This window comes from Aureococcus anophagefferens (assembly GCF_000186865.1).
Source record: "Aureococcus anophagefferens unplaced genomic scaffold AURANscaffold_74, whole genome shotgun sequence".
NCBI classification, from domain to species: Eukaryota; class Pelagophyceae; order Pelagomonadales; family Pelagomonadaceae; genus Aureococcus; species Aureococcus anophagefferens.
In genome coordinates this window covers 4,463-6,510 of record NW_008705625.1, presented here as the reverse complement: position 1 = coordinate 6,510, position 2,048 = coordinate 4,463, and the positions used below count along the sequence as shown (strand labels likewise).

General features: G+C 70.3%; 2 protein-coding genes across 2 annotated transcripts; one reads left to right on the top strand and one right to left on the bottom strand.

Annotated features, from left to right (window-relative positions):
- Nucleotides 1-35: 35 nt before the first annotated feature.
- On the bottom strand, nucleotides 36-755 carry AURANDRAFT_12447 (hypothetical protein; the record flags this gene model as incomplete). The annotated part of the gene is made up of 1 exon (XM_009043849.1): nucleotides 36-755. A coding segment is annotated over one exon (720 nt), but the record flags the coding sequence as incomplete, so codon positions are not given.
- Nucleotides 756-1,197: 442 nt separating this feature from the next.
- On the top strand, nucleotides 1,198-1,623 carry AURANDRAFT_34325 (hypothetical protein; the record flags this gene model as incomplete). The annotated part of the gene is made up of 1 exon (XM_009043860.1): nucleotides 1,198-1,623. A coding segment is annotated over one exon (426 nt), but the record flags the coding sequence as incomplete, so codon positions are not given.
- Between the last annotated feature and the right edge of the window lie 425 nt (nucleotides 1,624-2,048).

Here is a 2,048-nt window from a genome sequence, read left to right as displayed (position 1 = left end):
ATGCGGCACATGCCGAAGACGTCGACGGGCTCGGCCTTGCCGCCGTCGCCGATGGGCGTGCCCGGGACGGCGACCAAAGCGTTGATGGGCACGGACTCCGGGTGCCCCCCGGGGAGGTTCGCGAGCTCGTGCAGGAGCCCGACGCGGTCCTTCTCCTCCTCGCCGAGGCCCAGGATGCCCCCCGAGCAGACGGAGATGCCCGCCTTCTGGACGTTCGCGATCGTCGCGAGGCGGTCGTCGTAGGTCCGCGTGGAGATCACCGACGGGTAGAACTCGCGGGACGTGTCCAGGTTGTGGTTGTAGGCCGTGAGCCCCGCGTCCTTGAGCTGCCGCGCCTGCTCCTCGTCGAGCATGCCCAGCGTCGCGCAGACCTCCAAGCCCTCGGCGTTGACCTTCTCGACCATCTCGAGGATCTCGCGGAAGGCCTTCTTCTTGTTGCCGAGCTCGCGCCAGGCCGCGCCCATGCAGAAGCGGGACGAGCCCGCGGCCTTGGCGCGCTTCGCCGCCGCGAGGACGTCGTCCACGGGCAGCTGCCGCGTCGGCTTCACGTGCGTCTTGTGCCGCACGCTCTGGCTGCAGTAGCCGCAGTCCTCCGTGCAGCCCCCCGTCTTGATGGACAGGAGCGTGCACTGCTGCACGTCCCGCGAGTCCCAGTGCGCCCGGTGCACGGCCGCGGCGTCGCGCAGGAGCTCGAGGAGCGGCGCGTCGTAGACGGCCGCGATCTCCTCGCGCGTCCAGTCCGTCCGCGGCGCGGACCGCCGCGCGACGAGGTCCTTGACGGCGGCGTCGTCGGCCGGCGACGCGTAGGTCGCGGGGCCCGCGGGCGCCGCGGGGGGCGCCTTCGTCACCTTCGTCACCGTGATGGACCGCGGCCGCGGCGCCGTCGCCCAGTCGGCCTCGGGCTCCTCGAAGACGCGCGCCGCCGCCGACGACAGCTTCCGGGGCACGTCGCGGGTCGTCGACGACAGCGACCGCCGCCCGGGGGCGCGCAAAGCGGTGCCGAGGCGGTGCATTGAGGCCATTGCACGCGACGCGAGTGGCGGACGGAATCGGGGCTCGACTAGAGCCGTACATCAACCTCGGGATTCTAGGCTAACTGCAACCAGACTATGTTGCTGCGATCAGGGCCAATCGATCCGGGCAGCCCTGGCACGACACGACGCGCCGTCTGCTGCCGCGCGCGTCGTCGACGTCTCCATGGCCGACGAGGACGAGGTGCCCGCCTGGGTCGGGGAGCTCGGCGCGGCCCCGAGCTACGTGCTCCTCATCACGGGCACGCTCGTCCTCTTCTGGGCGCTGAGCGTCGTCTGCGAGGAGCGCTTCGTGCCCGCGCTGTCGGTGATCTGCGAGCGCTGCGCGATCCCCGACGACATCGCCGGCGCGACGATCATGGCCGCCGGCGCGAGCTCGCCAGAGGTCTTCAGCTCGCTCGTGGCGCTCTTCATCACGCACAGCTCGCTCGGCGTGGGCACCGTCGTCGGCTCGGAGATCTTCAACCACCTCTGCATCTGCGCGGGCTCCGTGCTCAGCGCCAAGGGCGGCGTGCTGATTTTGGACAAGGCCATCGTCGCGCGGGAGGCTTCCTTCTACCTCCTGTCGTTGGTGCTTCTTTTATACTTCCTCACGTTGGAGTCCGCGCCGGAGTCCGACGACCCGGGAGGCCCGGCGCACATCGTCATCCGCTGGTGGGCGGGGTTTATACTGGTCGCGTGCTACGGCGCCTACGTCGTCGTCTGCGCGACGTTCGAGAAGATCAAGGCCTGCGTCGGCTACGCGCCGCCGCCGGGCGAAGACGAGGAGGCGGCGCCGGACGAGTACCCGACGCCGCGGAGGTCGTTCCGCCGGCGGCCGAGTTTGATAGAGGACGAACCGACGGCGAACTTCCACGACGAGTTCGAGGAGTCGCACGACGACGCCGACGAGCCGGCCGCGGGCGGCCGCCGGCCGTCGCTCGGGAAGCGCCTCAACTCGTCGACCATCGAACTCGTCGAGGAGATGAACCTCTTCGGCATGGACGCGAAGCTCGAGGAGATGGAGCAATCGCCGGG